The sequence below is a fragment of the Equus przewalskii genome, chromosome 9 (genome assembly GCF_037783145.1).
Source record: "Equus przewalskii isolate Varuska chromosome 9, EquPr2, whole genome shotgun sequence".
Classification (NCBI taxonomy): domain Eukaryota; kingdom Metazoa; phylum Chordata; class Mammalia; order Perissodactyla; family Equidae; genus Equus; species Equus przewalskii.
The window spans coordinates 10,132,315-10,154,107 of NC_091839.1; the positions used below are offsets into that span (position 1 = coordinate 10,132,315).

The window sequence follows — 21,793 nt, forward strand, 5'->3', positions numbered from 1 at the left end:
TCAGAGGCTGGCTCTTGAACGGAGGTGGACATTTGAGAGCGGGGCACACAATGTGCCTGCATTTGGGCTCAAACACTGGGCTTCCGAGGCGGCCATGCCCGGGCCGGTGGCTGTGGGCTGCCCTCCTCCGCTCCCTCTCCTGGGGTTGCTGGCTCTCCGCCGCCTCAGGGTTCCAGCTGTTTCTCTGCCAGTTTCACACATCCTGCCCGGGCAGTCTGGGCGTCTGAGCAGGGGTGTAGCGTGGCGGGTACACGTGCATCCGTTCCCTCACCAAATGTTCCTTTGGGGCCTGCTCCAGGCCCGACAGTGTCGTGGGCCCTGGGGGACAGGGGAGCAAGAGGGAGGCCAGGCCCTGCCAGTGGAGCTGACGTTCTCGCGGGAGAGGCGGACAACACACAATGTATGTGGGAAGTGCAGTGAGGGAAAAGAAAGCAAGGAAAGCGGCATCGAGGGTGACAGGGCGGGAGCTGGGACGTTTGAGCACAGACGTGGGTGAGAGAAGGAGGGAGCCACGTGCAGATCAGTGAGAAGAGAGTTCCACCAAGCAGAGCAGGTAGCCGGTGCAGAGGCCCTGAGGTGGGCACGTGCCGAGGGTTTGGAGAACAGCGAGGAGGCCCATGTGACTGGGGCAGAGTGAGTGAGGGGTGTGCCAGAGCGGAGGAGGGCAGAGAGGCGGCGGGCAGCCCGGGCGGCCTCTCGGGGCCCCGGGGAGGAGTCTTGGGCTGGCCTTGGCTTGGTGTGGGGGCCAGCACGGGGCTCCAGGATGTCGACTCTGGAGTGGATCCATCCGTCTTCCAGGCCCAGTGCTGCTTGGTGACCTTGGTGAGAGGTGTCGCCTCTCTGAGCCTCAGTTTCCACATCTGCACAATGGGGATGAGAACAGCGGCTCTGCTGGGGTCACAGGGCTCAGGGAGCCGGGCGTTGGCATCTGTACAGGCTTGCCACTCCCCTTGTGCTGCCTCCTGCTACCCCTGAGGGGCCGGGACAGGTCAGATGGGAGGTTGGCACCCTCACCACCAGGGCGTGGACAGGGGTGGAGAGGGCAGGAGGAAGGGACAAGGCCAGGACCAGCCTTGGAGATGCTGCTGCTGCTGCTGATTCTTAATAATAATGACGAAAACAGTAGCATCGCCGCAGCGCACCAGGGCGGGACAGTCAGGGAAGAGGCTGGACTTTGGTCTCCGCCTGCCCAGGTTCAAATCCTGGGGGCCCTGGACAAGGGGTTCCCCTGTCTGGGCCTCGGTCTCCCCATCTGTGAATTGGGGTGATGAGCGTACTGTCTCCCAGCTTAGTTGTGAGGATGGACTGGGGTTCGACACCGAGGGCCCCGAGCAGGGCCCGCCCACGGGGATCTCTGAGGATGCGGCTGCTGTTGATTCCAAGGGCTGGTCGGCCCGGGCTCTGGGTCAGTCAGGCCTGGGGTCTCGTGTCCACCCTGCTACCACACCTGTGTGACCTGGGCGAGCGGACTGCCCTCTCTATGCCTCGTTTTCCTTATCTGTAACACGAGCCTCATAACGGCCCTTCCTCCTGGGACAGGTGTGCCGATTAAGCTAGGGGCCCTGCGGGGATGCTTGGATGGGAGGAGCACACAGTAGGTGCTTCGTGCGTTTAGGACTTACCGGGCACCTCCTTGCTGCATGCTGTTACCTCGTGGCCTGGCTGCCAGTACTGTGCTCTCTGTGACTCCTGAGAAGTCTAGGACTCAGGGGCTGTCATCGCCCGCTGAACAGGAGGGAACTGAGGCACAGGGCGGCTAGCTGCTGGTCCCCCGCCACGCAGCAAACTCCTAAGGCGGGCTGGCTCGCTCCACTTCACGGGTGCAGGAAACAAGGTGGCACAGGGCGGCACAGCAGGGCCAGGGTTTGGGGCCCAGGCCCGCTGAGTCCTGAGTTGCAGAGCTTGCCTGGGAACCCACCCCCGGCTCTGGGGCAGGCCCCTCCCTTCATGGAGCAGCTCTGTCCCTCCCCTTTTGGGGGTCCCTGGGGTCCGGGCTGGGTGGGAAGGGAAGGCCCGGTGGGGGAGCCGGCAGTGCCGGGAGCTGCCAGGGTGGGGCTCCCGCCTGGTCATTATAAACATGGTCAGTTCCTCTGTTTGTCCTGCCCTCTGTGTGGTGCGCCCAGAGGGAAGGGGTGGCCCCAGGCAGATATCCGGAGGTGTGCTCCCCACCCCCTTCCTCTGCAGGGTCCCACGTGCCTGGGCCTGGGGGCTGGCTTCAGGGTGCAGAGGTCCTTGGGGGATTATGGGCTGTCCTATCTTCCAGGCGCCCCTGCCTTCCCCATCTTGATCCTGAGTGCCTCCTCCCTGGGGTCTGCCCCTCCCTCTGCTGGCTTTACAGAAGGGTCACATGGCTAATCCCAGCCTGCAGAGGCCAGCTGACTCGGTGCCCCCAGGCTGCCGGCTGGGGTGGAGGCTGGGCAGGGCAGAGAGGGAGAGAGGCTGGGCCTGGGGCTGGACGGGGGCACGTCCGGGAGCCAGTGAAGGTGATAGGACAGGGGTGAAGATCTGGGGTAGGCATCAGGGAAGTGGGGGGAGGGTCGGGGGCAGGGACAAGGCTGGGAGCTGGCACTGGAAAGACAGGGCTGAGGGCAGAGAAGCCTCAAGAGAGAGAACAGGGTAGGTCAGGGCCACGCCGAAGTCTGGGAGGGCGGGATGGACAGTGTTCAGGGGGCTGGGGTGGGGCAGAGACATCGAGGGGGCTCCTGGCTTGGTTGGGGTCAGAGAAGGGGCTGAGGCAGAGGAAAGGGGCCCTGTCCTGGCCAGGCTGTCCCACCCCCCCATCCAGGCAGCAGGGAGCCCGGAGCAAACAGGGAAGCTGGGCCGCTGGAGGAGCCCTGGCCAGACCTGGCTCTGGCCACCTGCTGGCTGGGAGGCCTGGACCAGTTGAAACAGGTTGGCTGCTGGGTCCCCACCCACCTCCCACTGGGTTCCCGCGCCAAACCGGTTCTCCTGGATCACTGCCCACCATGATCCTCCCTCTGGGCGGATGGTCCTCCCTCTGGTCTCCGCTCCCACAGAGAAGGAGCTGGGAGGAGAACCAGGGGCTGGAGAGGCAGGAGGCCATGTTGCGGACATGCCTGTGAGTGTCCTCACGAGGTCACAGACTTAGTGAGCTCGGGCCACCCCTGTGCCGGGTGCTGGGGAGCCAGCCATGAAGCAGACAGAACCCCCACCGGTGCATCTCCCCTGGTCCTTTGGGCCTCAGCTCACACGGCCCCTCTTCTGGGAAGCCTTGCCTTGTCCCCTCTCTGCCATCCCCCCAGGCTGGGTCTGCTCTCCCTGACCCCAGCCTTGACCACTCTGGGCTGACAGAGGCTGCCTGGGTCACGGCTGTGTCCCCAGCATCAGCTAGCACAGGGCTGGGCACCAAAGGGTGAGTTATTACTGAATCAATGAATGAATGAACGAGCAAACGAACAAATGAATGAACAACTTGGCAAATGACATTTTCTTCCCATTTTGCAGATGAGTAACCCGAAGCCCCAAGAGGAGACGTCACCTGCCCAAGGGCATTTCTAGCACAGCCAGCATCAAATCAGGTGTGTGGGACTCCAGGGCCTGTGTGTGGGACAGGGGACAGGACCTGGGCCCTCCCACTCAGACCCTGCTTGCGGTAATCCCATTCGTCAGAATGGCAAATGGTTGATCCAAGGCACACGGAGGTTAAGTCACTTCCCCAAAGTCACACGTGATAAGTGGCAGAGAGAGATTTGCGCTCTGGCCCTCTGGCTCCCCTCCCATCCCTACTCTGGGCTCCCTGGGGTCACCACCGCCCTCGTGTCCCCCCTCCGGCCCCCTTGGTTTTTGGACCTGGTGTCGTTGAGCACGTGCGCTGTGCCTGGCGCTGTTCGGAGTGCCCGACTGGAGGCTACAGACCCCAGACACGCGGACTGTGCTCTGTGAGTGCCTGTTCTGAAGCGGGTCCTTCCGCCCTGGGGGAGCTTGGTGAGGAACGTCCCGCTCTGGCCTCAGCCTCTGCGTGTAAAGTGGACTGTCGCCGTGAGGCCGCCTGGGCCATGCGTAGGCCAGGGGCTCAGTGACCGTTGGCTGCGCAGGTGGCCGAGCGGATCTGATGCTCCTAGCCCAGTGTCCAGGCTGGGCAGGCGGTGCTGACTGTGGCCCGGCCTTCCATCCCTGAGCACACACGGGGTGCCAGGCACTGTGCTGGGCAGGCCGTGGGAGAGGGGGAACTGGGCGGACGCGACCTGCCCCGCGCTCTTTCCAGTGATGGGGGTGCAGGTGCTGAGCTAGTGAACACGAGCACGAGCGGCAGAATTTCCAGAAGTAAGCATGCCGTGAAGTGATGTGATGGAAGGACAGTGGGACGTGGGGGCCCTTTTCCGTGGGGTGGTCAGGAAAGGATTCACCACGACTCTGAGACCTACAGGAGGGAAGGAGGGAGCATGTGTGGATACTAGGGAAGCGTTCCTCACAGAGGAAACAGCCAGTGCAAAGACCCTGAGGTTTGAAAGGCAGTGTGAGCGAGGGGAGATGGAGCAGAGAGATGATGGCGGCAGGTCATGTGGGGTGGCACGGGGAAGGCTTGGCTTTTCCCCCAGTGAGATGGAGCCACAGGAGGGCTCTGAGCAGGGGACGGTGTGACCTACTCAGGTGTTCACAGGGTCCCTCGGGCTGCACATGGGGGACAGACTGGAGGGGTGGGGGCAGGGAGAGCGGGGAGGAGAGGAGCTCGGACCCAACCAGGGCAGGGCCAGAGGAGCGGGTGCGATGGGCAGATCGGTGAGCGGCACCTCCCGCAGGCCTGCCGGAGGAACCGAGTCTGCGCCCTCGGGTGCCCCGAGCCTCGGAGCCATGTTTGGGAAGAAGAAGAAGCGGGTGGAGATCTCGGCGCCGTCCAACTTCGAGCACCGCGTGCACACGGGCTTCGACCAGCACGAGCAGAAGTTCACGGGGCTGCCCCGCCAGTGGCAGAGCCTCATCGAGGAGTCGGCCCGCCGGCCCAAGCCCCTCGTCGACCCTGGCTGCATCACCTCCATCCAGCCCGGGGCCCCCAAGGTATGGCAGTGCCCACCCCGGCAGGGGCCCCAGCACTTCACCGCACACTTGACCCCGACCTCCAGACAGACACACCCACCCCCACCAGGGGCCCCAGCCCTTCACCCTACACTTGACCCTGACTTCCAGACAGACACGCCCAACCCTGCACCCTAACCCTCGCCCCTGGCACTTGCCTTCCATCCCCCAGCACACGGATCCTCTCCCCTGGCCTCGACGCTGACCCCCGGGCCCGAGGAGCCCACACTTCCCTCAGCCCCTCCCACAGCCCCCACAGCCTCAGAGTTGAGCGCCTCTCCTGTAGCCTCACCCCCTGAGCTCTGTGTTCCTGTCCCCAGTGCCACAGACTTGTCCTCGGGCCTCACAGAGCTCCTGTTGCAGGGAGAGGGGCAGCCCCATTCCTAGGTGGTGACCGCCCCAAGTGGGCAGGCTGGGCCAGGGGAGTCCAGAGGGGCGCCTGACCCAGCCTTGGGAGCCACTGAGCCCCGAGGGCCGAGGAGGAGGAGGAAGAGGAGGCAGATGGGGGCGGGCAGGGCTTTTAGTGGAGGAAATAGCCTGTCGAAGCGCTGGGGGTTTTGGGGTTTGGAGTTGTTTTTTCCTGCCATCTTGAGCAAAAGGGCAGAGCTGAGATTTGCCTCGAGGTCTTTTTCCAAGGCCGCTGCTCTCACCCCCTCTCCCAGCCCCATGGTCCAAGCACTCGGGCCTGCGGGGAGGCTGGCCTGGTGGCAGGGCTGAGGCCACGCCCGGCCTGGGAAGCCAGCCCGGAGCCGGGACTTTATCCCAAGGGCAGCGGGAACCCGGAAGGGCCGTGGGCCAGGGGAGCTGGCCAGGGTTGTTCCGAGGGGTGGGGACAGCTATGCGGCCGTGGGCTCAGTGCCCGGGGGCAGGCCCACGGCTGACTCATCCTTTCCCAGCCCGGGCCTGGCGGCAGGAGGCCCAGGGTCAGCGAGTGTAGATGCTCTGCCCCCAGGCTCTCAGTCTGGCAGCCGCTGGGGTGCTGCAGTGTCCACGCACCGTGCTTCTGAGTGTTTGAATTCTTTCCCATTCTTTGCCACCACTTAAAAAGCAAGACTTCACATCCAGGTCTTTCTGGCTTCTCCTGACGAATGGGCTGGAGCCGAGTGGCAGCAGCCTTGCCAGCAGGGCCCTGGCTCTCCTGCCCGCAGGCCCCACCCGGCCCACCTCAGCTCCATGCGCTGCCTGGCCCCGTGGCTGCCTTGTGCTGGCTGTGCCCTCACTGGGGCTCCTCTTAAAATCTAGCCCCCACTCGGCCTCGCAGCTGTGAGCCCTCACTGGGGCTGTGTCCACCAGGGGGAGGGGCCACCTTGTCTTTTTTTTTGCTGAGGAAGATTCGCCCTAAGCTAACACCTGTGCCAGTCTCCCTCTATTTTGTACATGACCCGCCACAGCACGGCCACCTACGAGTGGTGTAGGTCCCGGCCCGGGAACTGAACCCAGGCCACCGAAGTGGAGCGTGCTGAACTTAACCACTGGACCACAGGGCTGGCCAGGGCCACCTTGTCTTAATTCACACAAAGGTGCCCCACAGGCTAGCGCTGTCCTGGGGCCCCAGGCTGCCCTTGGCTGGGAATCTGCCCAGTCCTCCCAGGCTGTCCCCCACCCCTTGGGGACTCCTCGACCTCTTCTTCAGCACCAGCGTCGGACCGGGGCCTCCCTTCTTCACTGGGTGTCTGGGCAGGGCCGGGCTCCAGGCTGGCAGCCGAGGCCCCAGAGAGGCAGGGCCAGGGCAGCCCCTGGGCACTGCGGTCTATAGCCGGGTTTTGCAGGATCCAGTTTTCTGCACATTCAAGACACTTCTGACTTCAGGATGTGCGGCGGCCGGGGCCCGGGCCCCTGCGTGCCTGCGATGGATAGCAGAGGGATGGGGACGGGGCGCCTCCTTGGCTCCTGCAGCCTCTGCCCAGCCCGCCTCACTCGCTCCCTGGTTCAGCGCATGTTTTTATTGAGCCCCTTCTGCGTACCAGACACTGCTCTAGGTGCTGAGATTCTAGCAGAGCAGAAGCGGACAGGGAGAAGGAATGGCTGCCCCCGCGAACATCCACGGGGAGCGGGCGGTGGATGGCTGCACGCAGGCTTTGTGTCAGCCGCTTTTAAGAGCTCTAAGAAAAAGAAAGCAGGGAGAGGGTAGGCATGTCGGGGCGGCATCTTAGACGGCGTTGGTCCGCAGAGGCCTCTTCCGAGAAGCTGTTTCCAGCAGAGACCTGAAGGAGGAAAGGGAGGAGCCGTGGGCACACTTGGGGGGAGGTGTTCCAGGCAGAGCAAACAGCCCGTGCAAAGGCCCTGACGTGAGAGCATGCCTGGTGTTTGAGGAGCAGCGAGGAGGCCTGTGTGCCTGGAGCTGAGTAGGGGACAGGGGGCACCCTGGAGGCTGTGACTACAGTTCTTGAGGGAAGAGATGGCCATGACCTGGGTCACGGTGGTGGCCATGGTGGATGAGGACTGAGTGGATTTGGGACACTTTATGCGGGCATTTGCATTGGCCGTCCCCGCTCCTGGGCCCTCCTGCCCTCTCCTTTGGGGCCAGTCCTGTCTGACTCTCCCTGGACCCCGCCCTTGGCCTCTGGGGGAACAGAGAGTGGTCTGGGGGTTAACAACCCTGGCAGGCTGCAGAGGGCGTGTGCCAAGCTGTGCCCTGGCCCCAGCATCCTGTAATTTGCGGTTCTCCGGGGCTGATTATGGGGTGGCGTGGCCTCTGCCTTCCTCCCCCTCCACCCCACAGGGCAGGGACCTCCCCCAGCCTGGAGAGCAGGAGAGAGCCAGGGAGGTGCTCCTCAGGGGGGCAACCAGCCCGGGGGGGTGACAGCCTGACTGACAGGAGGGATCTCCTTCAGCTCCTCTCCTTCGATGGACGTCTGGGTGCTGGGGGAGGGGCTGCAGGGGCCCCCTGGTGCCGCCTCCCGCCCCCATCATCACCCCATGGCATTTCTTCATTCCGTCTCTGTCTTGTCTCTGTGTGTGCTGTGTTGTCCTGTCCTTGTGTGTTGGATCCACGTCCTGTGTCCCCCTCCTTGCCCGGCCCCCGCCCTGCCATTGCCCCGGACCCCAGACCATCGTGCGGGGCAGCAAAGGCGCCAAGGATGGGGCCCTCACCCTGCTGCTTGATGAGTTCGAGAACATGTCGGTGACCCGCTCCAACTCCCTGCGGAGAGACAGCCCGCCGCCGCCCACCCGGGCCCGCCAGCAGAACGGGATGCCCGTGGAGCAGGCCACCACAGCCGGAGGGGGCCCGGAGAGAGCGGGCCACGGCCGGGTGGCTGGGCGCAGCGAGGGGGGTGGCGGCAGTGGCGACAGGCGGCGGGCGGGGCCGGAGAAGAGGCCCAAGTCTTCCAGGGAGGGCTCAGGGGCGCCCCAGGAGTCTTCCCGGGACAAACGCCCCCTCTCCGGGCCCGACGTCAGCGCCCCCCAGCCTGCCGGTCTGGCCAGTGGGGCGAAAGTGGCAGCTGGCCGGCCCTTTAACACGTACCCGAGGGCTGACACGGACCACCCATCCCGGGGCACCCAGGTAACCCATCCCCCTGCCCCAGGAGCCCCCATCGTCCCCGGGCCCAGAGCTTTCCCAGGGTGGCCCACCTTCCAGCTCCAACCCGTGCCCAGCCCACTGTCTGTCTCCATCCTGACCACCATGTGTCTGTCCCTCAGCCGGGGCCCCTGTCTTGCTCTGGGAGCAAAGCTGGCCCCCGGCCCCTCTGCTGACAGCCGCCTCTCTTTTCTGTTTCAGGGGGACCCTCACAACCTGGCCCCCAATGGGCCCTCAGCGGGGAGCCTGGCTGTCCCCCAGTCCTCTTCCCGGCCTCCCGCCCGAGCCCGCGGCCCCCCCAGCCCTGGGGTGCTGGGCCCCCACGCCTCCGAGCCCCAGCTGGCCCCCGCGGCCCGCACCCTCGCGGCCCCTGCCGCCGCCCCCGGCCCCCCCGGCCCCCGCTCGCCTCAGCGGGAACCCCAGCGAGTATCCCACGAGCAGTTCCGGGCTGCCCTGCAGCTGGTGGTGGACCCTGGGGACCCTCGCTCCTACCTGGACAACTTCATCAAGATCGGCGAGGGCTCCACGGGCATCGTGTGCATTGCTACCGTGCGCAGCTCGGGCCGGCTGGTGGCCGTCAAGAAGATGGACCTGCGCAAGCAGCAGAGGCGCGAGCTGCTCTTCAATGAGGTGGGCCTCGTGCCCCCGTCTCCACCTCGCCCTCCTCCCCGAATTCCCGCCAGGGCGCCTGGTGGGGTGGGGCTGGGTGCCGGCCCATCCTTTCTCTCGCTCCTCGCCCTCCCCGGGCTGTCTCTTCCATAACGACAGCTCCCATGGTCTCTGTCCGGCCCGGGCCCTTCACACAGCCATCAAGTCCCGAACTGTCCCCCTAAACCTGCTCCGTCTGGTCCCTTCTCAGAGAGGCCCCAGCCTGCCAGCCCCGAGCAGCCCCACCCTCGCCTCCCCTCCTGGGCGCCCCCCATTCCCCACACACAGGCCTGCCCTGCCCCCTCATTGACCCTGGGGTGCCCCCTGGTGCCCTCAGGATAAAGGCCTGGGCCCTGTGCCGGGCAGTGGAGATAGGGCCCCATCCAGGCCCCTTGTCCTGTCCTGCCTCGGGCTTGGCGCTTGGTGGCCTCTCTGGGGGGCCCTGGTACAGAGGCAGCCTCTGGCTCCTCCCCAGAGCGCCTGGTGTCAGGAGCAGCCCCAGACTCTGATGCTGGAGTCCCAGAGGACCCAGCCTGGACTTGTCTGAGCTCCCCATCTCTTGGCACTCCTCGGCTGTGCCCCATAAGCTGTCCCCGTCCCCAGATGACAGTGCTCCAGTGGTGCCATGAGCTTCTGGTTAACGTGGCCCCAGGTGTCAGAGCCTCGTGGTCCCCACCTCCTCCGGGCTGGGCCTTGCTGGGCCCCCTGGGTTCTAACCCCAGCGGATGCCTGCTTGTCCTTCTGATCCTAGCCTTGTGCTTACACGCCCTCCTCCTACCCCGTCCCAGCACCAGCCTGGCCGTCAGGGCTGCGCACTCAGCTCAGGACTGGTCAGAAGTCAGGATGAGAGATGTGTGCACAGGGGTGGGGGCACCCAGCATGCCAGCCTCAGGCCTCAGGTTGCCTCTGAGGTCTGTGGGCTTTGGCAATGGGGAGGGCAGTCCAGGGTGACCCCGAGGAGCAGGGGTGCCAGGGGGAACCGGGCCTGCAGTGTGGCGGGGCCTGAGCCCGGGCCCGAGGGGGTGGCAGGGTGCAGCTGGCGGCCCCCTCCAGCGCGTTGACCTGGCCCCCGCGCGCAGGTGGTGATCATGCGGGACTACCAGCACGAGAACGTGGTGGAGATGTACAACAGCTACCTGGTGGGCGACGAGCTCTGGGTGGTGATGGAGTTCCTGGAGGGAGGCGCCCTCACCGACATCGTCACCCACACCAGGTACTACCGGGCAGCGGGACTGCGGCGGGCACCCGGCCTGCTGTCTCCCCAGGGGGTACCTGGTCCGCTCTCCCATGACAAGGCTCATCCCCTCCAGGCCCCTTGGGGTGGGGCCATGTCTCAGAGCCAGCAGGGCCTTGTCCTCTCGGGTCCCCAGGGCAGGGCCTTGTCCTCTCGGGTCCCCAGGGCAGGGCCTTGTCCCCTCACGTCACCGCGGCAGTGTTGTGCTCCCCTCAGACCCCGGGGCGGGGCCCTGACTGCCCCAGTTCCTCACCCCCACCCCTGCAGGATGAACGAGGAGCAGATCGCCGCCGTGTGCCTGGCCGTGCTGCAGGCCTTGTCTGTGCTCCACGCCCAGGGCGTCATCCACCGGGACATCAAGAGCGACTCCATTCTGCTGACCCACGACGGCCGGGTGAGGAGCGGGCTGGGTCGGGCTCCCCTCCGCTGTCAGGTGGGCCGTAACCACAGTCCAGCACCTTGAGGAGCAGTGAGGTTACCGCCCTCAGGCAGCAGCCCCGGGCCAGGGGCCAGGTCGGCGGGGTCTCTGTCCTGTGATCATTAGGGGCTCGGGCTGGCCCGGGCTCTGCCCTCAGCACCACACGCTGGGAGCTGGAGTCTAGCCCTGGGCCCAGAGGGGGCGGCCGGCCCCAGCTCTGGGCCACATGCGTCTCCCTCCACTGAGAACCTGTTCTAGCTGAGCACCCAGGGTGGGCTGTGGACCTCAGTCCTGTCTCCCATCTTCTGGACTGAAGTTCTGAATCTGAGGTCCGTGGATGGGGCTCCCCGTGCCCGGAACCTGCATTTATGTTCCAAGAGTGGCCCTGATTTTCAGTGGGGGGAGCCGTGCCTTTCACTAATTCTTGGTGGTGGTTTGCCTGCCATGCCCCAGGCTGGCTAAGCCGGTCAGCAGGGTGGGGCTCTGTCACATTGGGAATCTCAGCCGGGGTCCCTGAGCACCTGGAGATGTCCTCAGATATGTTTGGGGGCCATCTGTGAGCCTTGTCTGCACACCATGTGGGATGCTTCCTGGGGGCAGGAAGATCCATAGATACCTCAAGAGTCTGAAAGGGGCCCACGGTTCCAGAAACTCTGGAAACCCTTGGTTCTGTGGACATGGCTGTTGCAGAGGCAGGCTGCGTCCCCTCCACCCCTCAGGCAGGCTGTGTCCCCTCCGCGCCTCTGCCAGGCTGCGTCCCATCCACCCCTCGGGCCGGGCCACGTCCCTCTCATTCGTGTCAACTGTGGATGTGGACTTTGGGAGCCCGCCTGGTCTCAGCCCCTGCCCAGCCTTTGGGACCTGTGGGACGCAGGCCACTGCCCCTGAGCCCAGTGCGGAGGAAGGCAGCTGGAGTGATTGAGGAGGTGACACACCCGAGGGTCCCCTGCCGGGAGACGGCAGAGCTGCCCAGGGGTCTGGCTCTGACCTCTGGGCTGCACGGTGGAGACGCAGCGGTCCGCAGCCAGGGGCTTGCATAAGTGGCCACCTCTGCTCACCTTCCCCGCCAGCACCTCTGACCCCACGGCCTGCCCTGCTCCAGGTGAAGCTGTCAGACTTCGGGTTCTGTGCCCAGGTGAGCAAGGAGGTGCCACGGAGAAAGTCACTGGTCGGCACGCCCTACTGGATGGCCCCGGAGCTCATCTCCCGCCTTCCCTACGGGCCAGAGGTGAGCCAACGGCGGCCCAGTTGCCACGCTGTCAGCACCGGTTTACGCGGCGACAGTCCAGAACAGCTGAGTGCTGGGGACGAGGCGGGCGCAGTCTAGGAATGGGTCGCTGGGGACGGTTTTGTGGGAGAGGCAGGCATGCGTGCACGCGTGCATTCCTGATGGGGGACTAGTTCAGAGCCAGGCCCAGTGCTTGGCCACGGGAACCGAATGCTGAACAGCAGTGGCCACGGCCCTGCCTGACAGCCTGGTACGGGGGCCACAGGCTGGCAGGCTCCTGGCTGGTGTGGTCTGAAGATGCTCTTGGAAGCATTCTCAAAAGAGAGCCCTCACATAAAAGTCTGAATTTCCATTTTCTGTCGGGAAACCAAGAGATCCGGCACCGTGGAGGCCAGATTCCCACACGTGAGCAACCAACAAGCACCGAGGGGCCACCCTGCTTTAGAAAGGGCAGGGGCACCTTCGTCTTGGCCACACTCCTCACTCCTCCCTATTACCTGCACCAACCTGCTTCAGTCACTGCCACGACCTGCCTGGCCCTGAGACCTCTGAGCTGTGGCCTGTGGCCCCAAGGATTTCTTCACAGTCACTCAACAAGACTTGACCCAGTGACTGGCCATGAGAAAGGCATCCTGGGAACCGTATTGTAGGACCTCAGGCTGGAGTGGGTCACTCTGGGAGAGGAGGCTGGTGTGATTCTGGGGGGATGTCTCCATCAGGAGGCCTGTAAGCGACAAAACCAGCTTAAACAAACTTCTCAAAATGTGAAAGCTCTGGGTCCCTAGAACCATGACGTTTGGGGGTGACAGGCTTCAGGCTGGCTAGCTGGCTGTGCACTCTGTCCCTCCCAGCTCTGGTTTTCTCAGCAATCTTGGCTCAGCCAGGCCCTCCCCTCGTGGGAGCAGAGATGGCCCGGCCACTCTGGGACATGTCTCCCTGTCCTTGAGTGCCACCGTTTTCCTAGATATTTTGGTTAAGGTCCCAGGGTCGACTGTGATTGGCTTTGCTTGAGTCATGTGGCTGCTCCTGAGCCAATGACTGCATCCTGACTCTGCTGATGGGGACCTGGTCACGGACCCAGCAGATGCACCGTGGACAGACAGTGAGGGAGGGGGTCCCTCAGGGGAAGCCAGGGGTGGTTCGCAGAAGGGGCTGGAAGCTGGGTGGGCAGGCCCTTCCGCAGGCTCCCTGGGCGAGGAGGGCATGGGGCTAATGGGCTGGCATCCGAGAGAGCGTTCTTGCCCCAGGAACTCCGGGAGCTAGGAGGCGAAGGCCAAACTGGGGGCTGTCCCTCTGTGGGCTCCCCCATCACTGGCCTGCCCCTGTCCCCACTGCAGGTGGACATCTGGTCTCTGGGGGTGATGGTGATTGAGATGGTGGACGGGGAGCCCCCCTACTTCAACGAGCCACCCCTCAAAGCCATGAAGATGATTCGGGACAACCTGCCGCCCCGACTGAAGAACCTGCACAAGGTGGGCCCCTTGGGCAGGTGTGAGGGGGACAGTGCACCAGCAGGCGGGGGCTGGGCACCGGGCAGCCTCCCACCTGGCAGAGTAGCTGGGCTGCTGGTGGCCCTGGGCTGGTGCTTCCTGTGCACTGGGTCCGTGTGTGTATGTCATCCCCCCTCTCCCCCACCCCCGGCCTCAAGTGTCTGTGCAAGCGCAGACCCACTGTGTGTTCATCATCCTGCGGAGCTTTGCTTGGGCTGGCCTGCTGGGCGCACGGCCAGGGCCCGGGGACAGCCTTCCTGGGGCGGAATCACCGGGTGAGAAGGGGGTGCCTCTAGGCCCAGCTGCCGCCGGCTCCTTGCCAGACCTGGAAACTGGGGTGGCACTGAGCCCTTGGGCCCAAGCTTTAGCCGCCTGGGACCTCTTTGCTCGTCCCTGGGCCTTCGGTGACGTCAGCCTGTTTGACAGAGGAAGAAAGGGGGCCCACGGCGAGTGAGCAGAGGAGCTGGCACTCACGCCAGAGCCGGGACCTCTCCTCTGACCCTGTCCCCGCCACCTCCACAGGTGTCGCCATCTCTGAAGGGCTTCCTGGACCGCCTGCTGGTGCGCGACCCCGCGCAGCGGGCCACGGCAGCCGAGCTGCTGAAGCACCCGTTCCTGGCCAAAGCGGGCCCGCCCGCCAGCATCGTGCCACTCATGCGCCAGAACCGCACCAGATGAGGCCGGCGCCCCGGCCTGAACCAAAGAGCCCCTGCGGGCCCCTGCCCCGCCGGAGGCCAGTGGGGGCACCGTCCTCCAGCCTGGGAGACACTCCATGCGCCGCCCTCCTGCCAGGGGGATGTGCCAGACCCTACTACTGAACTCCAGTTTGGATTTTGTGACCTTTCAAAAAACACAGGGACTCGTGGGAGCAGTGAGGCTCCCAGGACCCCCCACCCTGGGGACAGGCCCTCCCTGTTTCCTGTCCCCAGGAAGGCTGGGCGGCCCTCCCATCACTGGAAGTCTGCAGTGGGAGCCGCTGGGGGTGCAGAGAACACTATGAAAGAGGTGTGTGTGCCTGCACGCTGTGTGTGTGTGTGTGTGTGTGTGCGTGCGCGCGTGCCCACGTGTGGAAGGCCCAGCTCCTCTGTCCTGCGGCCTGCGTGGGCCTCTCTGAGACCTTGCCTGACATACAGCCCCTCCCCCTGAGCCGGTGCGGGGGTCGATCATGAATGTCTGAAGTGTGGCCTTCTCCCCCCCGCATCCCCCCCTGCGGCTGGCTGGGGAGGCAGGAGTTGGGGCTTCCCGCCCACCCCAGCCTCCGCGGAAAACGACTACTGCACCTGGACAGCCTCTTTTCTAGAAGTCTATTTATATTGTCATTTTATAACACTAGCCCCCGCCCCCACCTGGGGACAGATGGTCCCTGTCCTGCGGGGTGGCACCGGAACCAAACCACTGCTCGAAGAATCAGGTTCCTGCACCCCCCCTCCCACCCCGGTGCAGCCCCGCCTCCCCGCCCTCAAGTTAGTTTTACAATTAAAACATTTTCTTGTTTCGTGTGGTGTGTGTGGAGGCCCTCCGTGTCCAGGCCGTCTCGGGGTGAGGCTCGGGGAAGGGGTCTGGTGTGGGGGAGCCTGGCCCCCCAGGATCCCAGCCCAGCTTCCGGCAAGGGCCGCGTCTGTGGGCGATGGGGAGCTCCAGGTGAAAGCAGGCAAGGATGCTCCCCACCCCATCCGGACACAACTGACGCACCCCAAGGCCAGGACGGGGCCGGTGCACCAGAGTCCGTGTGCCGTGGGGACCAGTTTGCCAAATCTGCAGTTTGCTGGAAACACGCTTTAAAGGATATTTGTCTTGAGCATTTTCAGTGGGTAGGAACTGACCATTGGTGAGATGATGTTAGTAAACTGGCCATTCGGCAAACTGGTCAGCGGGCAGGTGGGCTTTCAGGAGGCCGGCTGAGGCCGATGGACCTGGAGCTGCCATTGGCCGAGTCCTTCCCTCCAGGCCAAGGCCTGGGGGGCTGAGCCTGGCCCCCCACGAGGAATCTGGTGGACATCGGGGTGATAGCACTGCTTCTGCCTTCTCGGCCCTGACCGCCCAGGCCAGTGTGGCGCGTCTTCCCCAGCGCCTGAAAGGGGTCGGGGGCCACAGCAGCCTCGGGGGCAGGTGGGAGGGCAAGGAGTGCAGCCCCCCTCGAGCCCTCCGAGTGTCACTGGCACCAGGGCCCTCCGCCTGCTCCGTGGGCGGGAAGCGTGTGTTGCAGGCGGGACGTCTGCCTTAGCCCACGTCCCCCGCTCTGCACGTCACCCCCACACTGTCCCGCCCGACAGCACCCCTCTCCACGGGCCCTGAGCTCCCCCAAGAACTGGCCTTCTGCTTCTAGGGCCAAGAAGATGCGGGATCTAGAGAGAACCACAGAGATGCGGACGTAACAGCGCCGCCTACTGCTGCTGTGCGTCGCACCGCTTAACGACGGGCATGCGCGCTGAGAACCGTGTCACTAGGTGGTTTCGTCGTTGCGCGAACGCCAGGGCGCATGCTCGCACAAACCTACGTGGCACGGCCAACCTCACACCTGGCTCTGCGGGACCACCGTCGTAGACCGGAATGTCGTGCAGTGCACGTGACTGCATATGAATGTTTGAGGCCTGGGTGAAGCGGGTACATCTCTGGGGAAAAATATGCCAAAATTGGAATAAGGAGAAATAGAAAATAAGAAAAGACCAAAATAACAGCTCCCCACACACGTGTATGAAAAAGGGGAAAAAAGCTTCAAGCTTGACTGCTAACGAGTGAGTTCTAGACTGAAGCCTCAGGTAATTCCTACCTTGTACAGCTTGTTCCAGAAAACAGAGCAAGAGGGCGGCTGCCCGGCCCTGAGGAGGCTGGTGCGCCCGCGCTTCCAGAACCCATGTGGGAGGCGAGAACAGAGCTATGGAGCCCCCGGCGGGCCCTTGCGGTGCGGAGCCAGGGTCCTGGGGCAGCTCCAGGAGGCGCCACCCTCCAGGAGAAGAAGCCGCTCAAACACAGCACGACGCTTGCCCGGTCACATGATGTCACACTGTCGGGCAGGTGGCTCTGTCTGTCTCCGCGGCGGCGCTGCTGTTAATGTTGCCTTCACTCACCATCACTGCGTTGAAATGGTTGTGGTTGGCTTAGGGGGAGCTCCTGGAGACCCCTACTTCCCTCCCGCTGGCACCCTTGCAGAAGGGACTCCCACAGCGCCTGTCAAACCCTCTGAGTGTTACAAATGGGGCGCGTGATCTGGGATGGGGGTACACAGGCGCTGGGAACGCTGGAGGAGCCAGAGGCAGGAACCAGCCAGTAGTCAGTAGAGGCAGGAAGCCGCCACCCACGGGGCTGGAGGCAGGGAGGGGGCAGGGCGGGGGGCACCCAGAGGCCAGGAGGGAGGCCTCAGGCTGTAGGTCAGAGGCGTGTTTACAGACACCCAACAGGAGCGACTGAAACAAGTCAGACCAGTGGTTCGTCAAGCACGGTGCCCGAGCACTGGCTGGAAATGCAGATTCCCAGGCACCACCCCAGGCTGAATCAGAGGCTCTGGGTGGGGCCCGGCGATCTGTATTGCAGCACGCCCTCCCAGGGATTCTGATGCTGCTTGAGTTTGGGAACCATGAGCTCTACGGTCGCTCTCTCATGTGAAAGGCCCAGAAGCGTGGGCCTCAGCCCCGTGCGGTCCGCGGCGTCCCGGCCTCCTTCCATCTTGCAGCTCCTCCACTCTGGGACCAGTGCCTCCCTCAGGGGAGGACGGGACGTCCCTTTAAGGACGCGACCAGAGGTTGCACCACTGCCTCACTGGCCGGAGCTTAGTCACGCGGCTGCACCCGGCGCAGGGGAGGCTGGAAATGCGGTCTTCGTTCCGGGCGGCTGTGTGTCCACTAGAAATTCTTTGAGCATCGAATCATGAGTGGCGCTCCCCTCCTGCTGTTCATGAGATCCTCCGGGCTTCTCCCCACGGACCCAAGTGTATGCAGGAGCTTAATGTTTGATAAGGGTGGCCCCACACATCAGTGGGGGAAAACAGGGTGTTTAATGACAGTGTTGGAGAAATGGGTTCGTTTTGTGGAGAAAAAGAAAACTCAATCCCTACCAAATAGCACAAGAAAAGGCAGCCCTAGACCTCGGCTACCTTGGGCAGTAGCCACTAGCCACATGTGGCTGCTTGATTTTAAATGAAAAGGAAATAAAATTAAGCGTTCAGTCCCTCGGTTGCACGGGCCACGTTTCACATACTCAGCTGTCACTTTTGGCCAGCGGCTACTGATTAAGTATGAAACCTTCCATTTTCTTCGTTCTGTTGGACACTGTTTCTCTAGACGGAATAAACCTCACTGTGACAGATAAACCGTGAACCTGATAGAGGAAAATACTGGATGACCCAGGGGCAGAGAAGGGCTTTTTGTTTTTTAAGTTTGACGTGGGTTTCTATGAATCTAAACTGACAGGTTATCAGTGCGAGAGAAGGACTTTTTAAAACTCCAAAGGAACAAATTATAAAGGAAAAATAAATTGGATTCTATCACAATTAAAAATTTTTGTTCGAGGAATGACATCATGGGCAAATGGCATGGCCATGTTTCAGCATGGGAGGAAATATTTGCAGAGTCTAACACTGATGGGATGCTTTTCAACGGGAAAAAGAGCAGCCCTTACAGAGAAATGGGTGAAGGACGTGAACAGGCAACTTACAGAAGAAAAAAATCCAAAAGGCGGAGGAGAGTGTGCACAGGCACACAGTTATAAGAGAAAGGCAAATTCCGGCAGTGAGCTGTCATTTTGACACCAGGACTCTGGTAAAAACATATCGAGTCTGGCTTAGTCAAATGAAGTACTGTACACAATAATTCTGCTGCTGGGTGACTTCCCAAAGAAATTCTCACCCAGGGCCACGAGGGAGCGTACAGCCGGATGTCTGCTCTCGGGGGGGCTGGAGGTGGCCTGGGGGGTCCACCCCAGGGGGAGCGAGTGGAAAACAGAGGGGAGACCAGTGATCCATGGAAAAGGAAAATGAACATCGATAATACCAGCCCAGGGGTGTAAATGACAAATGATGGATGTAAAACGGTCCTCATTGTGCAAGACCAAAAAGAGAGACCATTTCTGTATCAGAATGGCACCCAGCGGGGAGGGCGGGGGGAGGGAAAGAAGAATGAAGGAGAGAGGGGTCTTGGGAGGAATACAGGCCTCGAAGGCCGTGACGACAGTCTGCTCTAGAAGCAAAGGGTGACCCCCTTCAGTGTGGCTTGGGGCTTGGTCACAGGTATTTACAAGGACAATTATCCAGGCGATCCTAATGTGCAGCCTGGCTTGAGGACGGGAGGACAGCAGTGTGTCTGCCACAGGAAGTCACTGTCGGCCTCAGACCTCACGCCAACGCCCCACAGGGAGAAGGGTCCAGGGAATGACGTCACGCCTTCCTCCGTCCCGCAGATGCCGAGCCTGAGGTCCAGGGATGGGAAGGGCCCTGCCCAGGATCACACAGCCTCGGAGGGCCAGGCCTGCAGTCTTGGGTCCCTCACTGGCTTTCTGTGTCCGGCCTCGGCTGCAACAGCGGCCGGGACAGACATGCTCCAGGAGGCTGGAACTCTGCGGCCCCGGTGCCAGACAGATGACATCGGGGAGCGGAGAAGTGGCCATGCACACGCCCCTTTGAAGGACAGCAGCTTCTCAGGCCAGTGTGGCCTTGCAAGCATTCAGCCCCCTGATGCCAAATGTTCTGATTTGTCTAAAGAAATCCCCATTTTCATGTGAATCTTGAATCTTAAGGGTAGGCGACTAATTCAAAACATTGAACCATATCCTGTGGTCCAAGCAAAATCAAGGTGACGGTGACAATTCCTCAAGAACCACTGGGTCCGGGGTTTCACCGAGCTCCTGGTTTAACCTCGTTGAACCCTGCAGGCGGGGGAAGGGTGCCCCCTCCCCCAAACAGATATGTCGGCGTGGAACATGTGAATGTCGCCTTATTTGGAAAAAGGGTCTTTGCAAATGTGAGGGAGTTAAGGATCTTGAGATGAGGTCATCCTGGCTTATCTGGGTGGGCCCGAGGCCCAGGGGCCCATGGCCTTGTAGGAGAAAGACACCCCAAGGAGACGCCGCGTGAAGATGAGGCAACAGCGGCGGCCCCCAGAAGCTGGGAGATGCGAGAAGGACCCCCAAAGGCTTCAGAGGGAGCGGGGCGCTGGGACACCTTGGTTTCAGGCTTCAGCTTCCGGAACTGTGAGAGAACACGTTTCTGCTGTTTCAAGCCCCCGAGTTTGTGGCAATCCGTCCGGCAGCTCTGGGAAACGGATGCGACCTCCCAGCCCTCTGAGGAAGCCCCTTCCTTGTCCCCTTTTACCGCCGGCAGACTGAGGAACAGCGACATGAGGTCACAGCCCGAGGTCCCGCAGCCGGAGAGCGGCGGAGGTGGGTGTGAGCCCAGGCGCCTGGCCTGGGAGCCTCTGCATGCGACCACCGCCCCACGGGCTCCTGAAGAACCGGGCAGGCCCCTCCCTCACCCTAAGGACCACAGGCCGGAGCAGAGAAGCATCGACCTCCGTCTGCTGGGCTGCCAGCCAAGGCCACGAGGGCCAGGCGCCAGAGGGGACCCAGGAAGAGAGGCGGTTGCTCCGGGAGAAGACTTGGGGCTGAGGGGTGTTGGGATGGAGGACGAGACGGGGCAGCAGATAGGGGCCCACCCTGTGGTTTGGGGAGGTGGGGACAGCTCAGAGCCTTTCCTGGAAGACCAAAGGCATCTACGGAAGCTTGGGGCCCGCTGGGTAAACCGTCAACCTCTCTCCCTTTCTGCCCCCCTCCTTCTCTTCCCTGTATGCTATCTCTTTCTCCTTTCTCCATCTCTCTCTCTCGGTCTATTGTTTAATCTCTTTTTTTTTTTCTGCAGAAGATTGGCCCTGAGCTAACATCTGCCACCAACCCTTCTCTTTTTGCTGAGGAAGACTGGCCCTGAGCTAACATCTGTGCCCATCTTCCTCTATTTCGTATGTGGGACACCGCCACAGCATGGCTTGATGAGCAATGTGTAGGTCCACACCCAGGATCCAAACCCACAAACCCTGGGCTGCTGAAGCAAAGCACGTGGACTTAGCCACTGTGCCACTGGGCCGGCCCCTACTGTTTGATCTTATTTAGTATTTGAACAGGTAACCGAAGCCCATGGTACAAAATGTAAAAGATTCCAAAGACAGTAAATTGCAAAGTCAACATCCCACCCTCCCCATTCCAAGCCTCTCAGGCCCCCTCCCCAGAGGGCAGCCACTGGTATAAGTTCTTGTATCTCCTTCCAGAAACGTATGCACATGCCAGGAAATACCTACACGCATACGCAGATCTCCGTCCTACTTTGCACAGATTTTACCATCACATGCGCGTCCTTCTCCGCCTTGCTTTTTTCTCCCTGATGCTGGATCTTGGTGGTTGTTCCTGGTCGGTACATCGACAGCAGCCTTGCTTCTGTTCCTGGCTGTGTAGTATTCCACGGAGCACAGGAGCCGTGAGTTACTGACACAGCCGCTGTCGACAGCGTTCGGGAAGCTCACGGTTGTTTGCTGTCGGAAGCGACGCCACAGGAGAGATGTCGCACACAGCTGATATTTGGCACGGGGGTATGCCTTCGCCTCCCTCCTCCCCGACCTGCCACTGGACTCCCACCTGCCCTCAGCCCAGGCAACGCCTTCTGGGTCTCTGGGACCCTCTGGATCCTTGCCCGGCACTGGTCAACCCCGGCCCGGGCTCTGTAAGTGTCCCTCTCTGTGTCTACGCTCAGGCTCTCTAGATCTCTCTACCGCTTGCTCTCTGGCTCTGTCTGTCTGTCTGTCTGTCTGTCTCCATGTTTTTGTCTCCCTCCTACCACCCTTCCTCCTCCCGCTCTCATCTCCCGCCTTCCCCGACTCATCGCTGCCTCTCTGTCGCCCCCTGCAGGGGGCAGCTGGCTCACTGCACCCCCACCTCCCCTCCCCCGGGGTTTATACTGGGGGTGGCTGCCCCCTCCCCACCCCACCTTCCTCCCACCCCCAGCCCCCTCCTGACCCGGCTGGGCTCTCCCACCCCCACAGTCCTGGTGGAGAACCCACGAGCTGCTTCTTCAGGTGCCCGGCCTCCGGGACCCCCGCCCCTCTCCCTCCCAGCGGGACGGGCCTAGGAGGCGCTGACGCTCCTGGGGGTCCTGGTTTTGCAGCGGGAGCCGTGGGAGCTGGACTTGGTGGGCCGGCCGTGGTTCCTTGGCGGGACAGAGCCTCGTCCTCCCGCCCGGCCCGGCCTT

At 62.7% G+C, this 21,793-nt stretch overlaps 1 protein-coding gene across 8 annotated transcripts in view; it reads left to right on the forward strand.

The window, feature by feature from the left end:
• PAK4 (p21 (RAC1) activated kinase 4) overlaps positions 1–15,067 on the forward strand; it is a 48,888-nt gene extending 33,821 nt beyond the window's left edge. For 3 of the 8 annotated variants that reach the window (XM_070632761.1, XM_070632759.1, XM_070632760.1), the window contains exons 2-10: positions 3,466–3,539; positions 4,761–5,016; positions 8,084–8,539; positions 8,756–9,184; positions 10,282–10,415; positions 10,704–10,830; positions 11,957–12,082; positions 13,420–13,554; positions 14,095–15,067. In XM_070632761.1, the coding sequence (XP_070488862.1) occupies positions 4,813–5,016; positions 8,084–8,539; positions 8,756–9,184; positions 10,282–10,415; positions 10,704–10,830; positions 11,957–12,082; positions 13,420–13,554; positions 14,095–14,250 (1,767 nt within the window). In that variant the 5' untranslated portion in view covers positions 3,466–3,539; positions 4,761–4,812 and the 3' untranslated portion in view covers positions 14,251–15,067. Of the gene's footprint in view, positions 1–2,096; positions 2,893–3,133; positions 3,374–3,465; positions 3,540–4,760; positions 5,017–8,083; positions 8,540–8,755; positions 9,185–10,281; positions 10,416–10,703; positions 10,831–11,956; positions 12,083–13,419; positions 13,555–14,094 lie in introns of those variants that run through there. The other 5 variants (XM_070632765.1, XM_070632766.1, XM_070632764.1 and 2 more) reach the window with 4 other exon arrangements.
• The last annotated feature ends 6,726 nt before the right edge of the window (positions 15,068–21,793 follow it).